This window comes from Lipotes vexillifer, unplaced genomic scaffold (assembly GCF_000442215.2).
Source record: "Lipotes vexillifer unplaced genomic scaffold, Lipotes_vexillifer_v1.1 scaffold868, whole genome shotgun sequence".
Classification (NCBI taxonomy): domain Eukaryota; kingdom Metazoa; phylum Chordata; class Mammalia; order Artiodactyla; family Lipotidae; genus Lipotes; species Lipotes vexillifer.
Genome location: NW_006790424.1, coordinates 730,756 through 732,851, shown reverse-complemented (window position 1 = coordinate 732,851; position 2,096 = coordinate 730,756). Strand labels below are relative to the sequence as shown.

General features: G+C 46.8%; 1 protein-coding gene across 1 annotated transcript in view; it reads right to left on the bottom strand.

Annotated features, from left to right (window-relative positions):
* The window catches only part of SERPINB5 (serpin family B member 5), a 17,043-nt gene extending 16,498 nt beyond the window's left edge, over positions 1-545 (bottom strand). Inside the window, exon 1 of the mRNA XM_007463699.1 lies at positions 372-545. Within this exon, the coding sequence (XP_007463761.1) occupies positions 372-539 (168 nt within the window). The 5' untranslated portion in view covers positions 540-545. The remainder of the gene's footprint in view (positions 1-371) is intronic.
* Between the last annotated feature and the right edge of the window lie 1,551 nt (positions 546-2,096).

The following is a 2,096-nucleotide window of genomic DNA, read 5'->3' as shown; positions in this document are numbered from 1 at the left end:
TACACTCTTTCTGGTCAGGATATCTGCAGTGGAACATTTAACAAACATCATCCTGACTGATGCTTTACAATATAACGGGTAGAAAGATGTCAGGTGACTTGCCAAAGGCCACTTGTTAGTGGAAAACTTGTGATTGCCTAGCAGATCCCCGCGTTCTCCACAACAACATAGTACCTGTTCTAAACATGGGTTACAGGACACATAAATGAGCTTTCACATTTAAAAATAGATTAAGAGAGTGCTGGAAATGTCAAAACTCTCATTCCTGAGCAATTCCGACCATAGAGCCTCATTCCTTTTTCCCCAGTCACCACCTGTGTGTTCTTATAACTCTGCTTCCACTCAAAGCAGAAACAAGGCATGGGGCTTACCCGTCCAATTTCGTTTGCTGTGTCACCTCTGGCACCCACTTGAGCAAGTGACAGAGAGGTGGAGAGACAGATTGGAGAGAAGAGGACATTGCCTGCTGGCTCCTTTTCACACAGTTGTTTGAACAGGTCAATTGCAAAAGCCGAATTTGCCAGTCGCAGGGCATCCATTGTGGGCCTAGAACAAAGAACAAGAGTGAGGTTATTTCTAAATCATCTTTAAAGTGTTCTCAACTGCATTTCGCCAACGCAATAAGAATTCTAGTCAAACAAAGTGGTGGTCTTGGGTAGAAGAGAGGAAGGAAGGAACTTTCAGTAAATGCAAATTTAAAAGCCAGTGGTAAAGAAACTCCCGCACAAATGTCCTAAAATCTGAACACCCAACATGTGAGGTCCTCTGTGTGTACAGCTCTGCCCGGAATCTCCAAATTCGAGCTCACTTGGCTACGATGGCCTCTTCACGTGGTCAGAACAATGGACAGCACTGATCAAAATCAGTTGGTTTTATTTATCCATATTGTTTCAATTAGGATTTAGGTTAAAGCATACAAAATTGAGTTTTTTGTAGATCAAAAATAGTCAAATCACAGCAGTTTTGTGTGATTCAAGTTAATTTCGTAAGAGTGTTATGGGCTGCATTGTGTCCCCCCCCTGCCCCCCCCCCCCCCGCCCAAAAGGTAGGTTGACGTCCCACCTCTGGGTAACTGTGAATGTGACCTTATTTGGAAATAGGATCTTTGCAGATTGAATCAAGTAGAGGTCATCAGGGTGGCCCTAACCCAATAAGACTGGTGTCCGTTTAAGAAGAGGGGAAAAGACACAGAGACAGACGTGCAGAGGGAAGATGACGTGAGACACAAGGGAGAACACCATATGGCGACAGAGGTAGAGATTATTGGAGCGATGCTTCTATAAGCCAAGCACACCGAGGTTCACTGGCAACACCAGAAGCAGGAGAAAGGTACGGAATAGATTCTCCCCTAGGGCTTGCCGAGAGAGCAAGGGCCTGACAGCACCTTAATTTCAGAATTCTGGCCTCCAGAAATGTGGGAGTATAAATCTCCACTGTTTTAAGCCACCCAATTTGTGGTACTGTTACAGCAGTCCTACAAGATTAATAAAGTAAGTAATGCCTTAGTAGGGCACCCGGCACATAGCAGTATTTAATAAATAATAGCTATTATTGCTTTTGTTGTTAGTACATTATCTACTATGTGGAAGACACTACAAAAAGTATTACAAGGATCACCTGAGTACCCCCTCCCTTCCTCTGAGTTTTCCATCTCTTTGGGCAGATATGTATACAAATAAGCAGAATGCCATGCCATGTGAACAAGTAACATGGGAGTTAAAGGAAAGAGAGGGCAGCTTCATCTAGAAATGCGGAGCCGGGTAAAGTGGAAATGGCAGCAGTGAGCCTCTGGTCTTGACTGAGAACTCTCGTTCTCATTACCCCTAGAAGACATGACACTGAAGGTCGTCAGGCAGGATGTGCTCCCCGGTGTCAGACAAAGCATCACCACTCAAGACAGAGGGCTTGGGCTTCCCTGGTGGCGCAGTGGTTGAGAGTCTGCCTGCCGATGCAGGGGACGCAGGTTTGTGCCCCGGTCCGGGAGGATCCCACATGCCGCGGAGCGACTGGGCCGGTGGGCCGTGGCCGCTGGGCCTGCGCGTCCGGAGCCTGTGCTCCACAATGGGAGAGGCCACAGCAGTGAGAGACCCACGTAC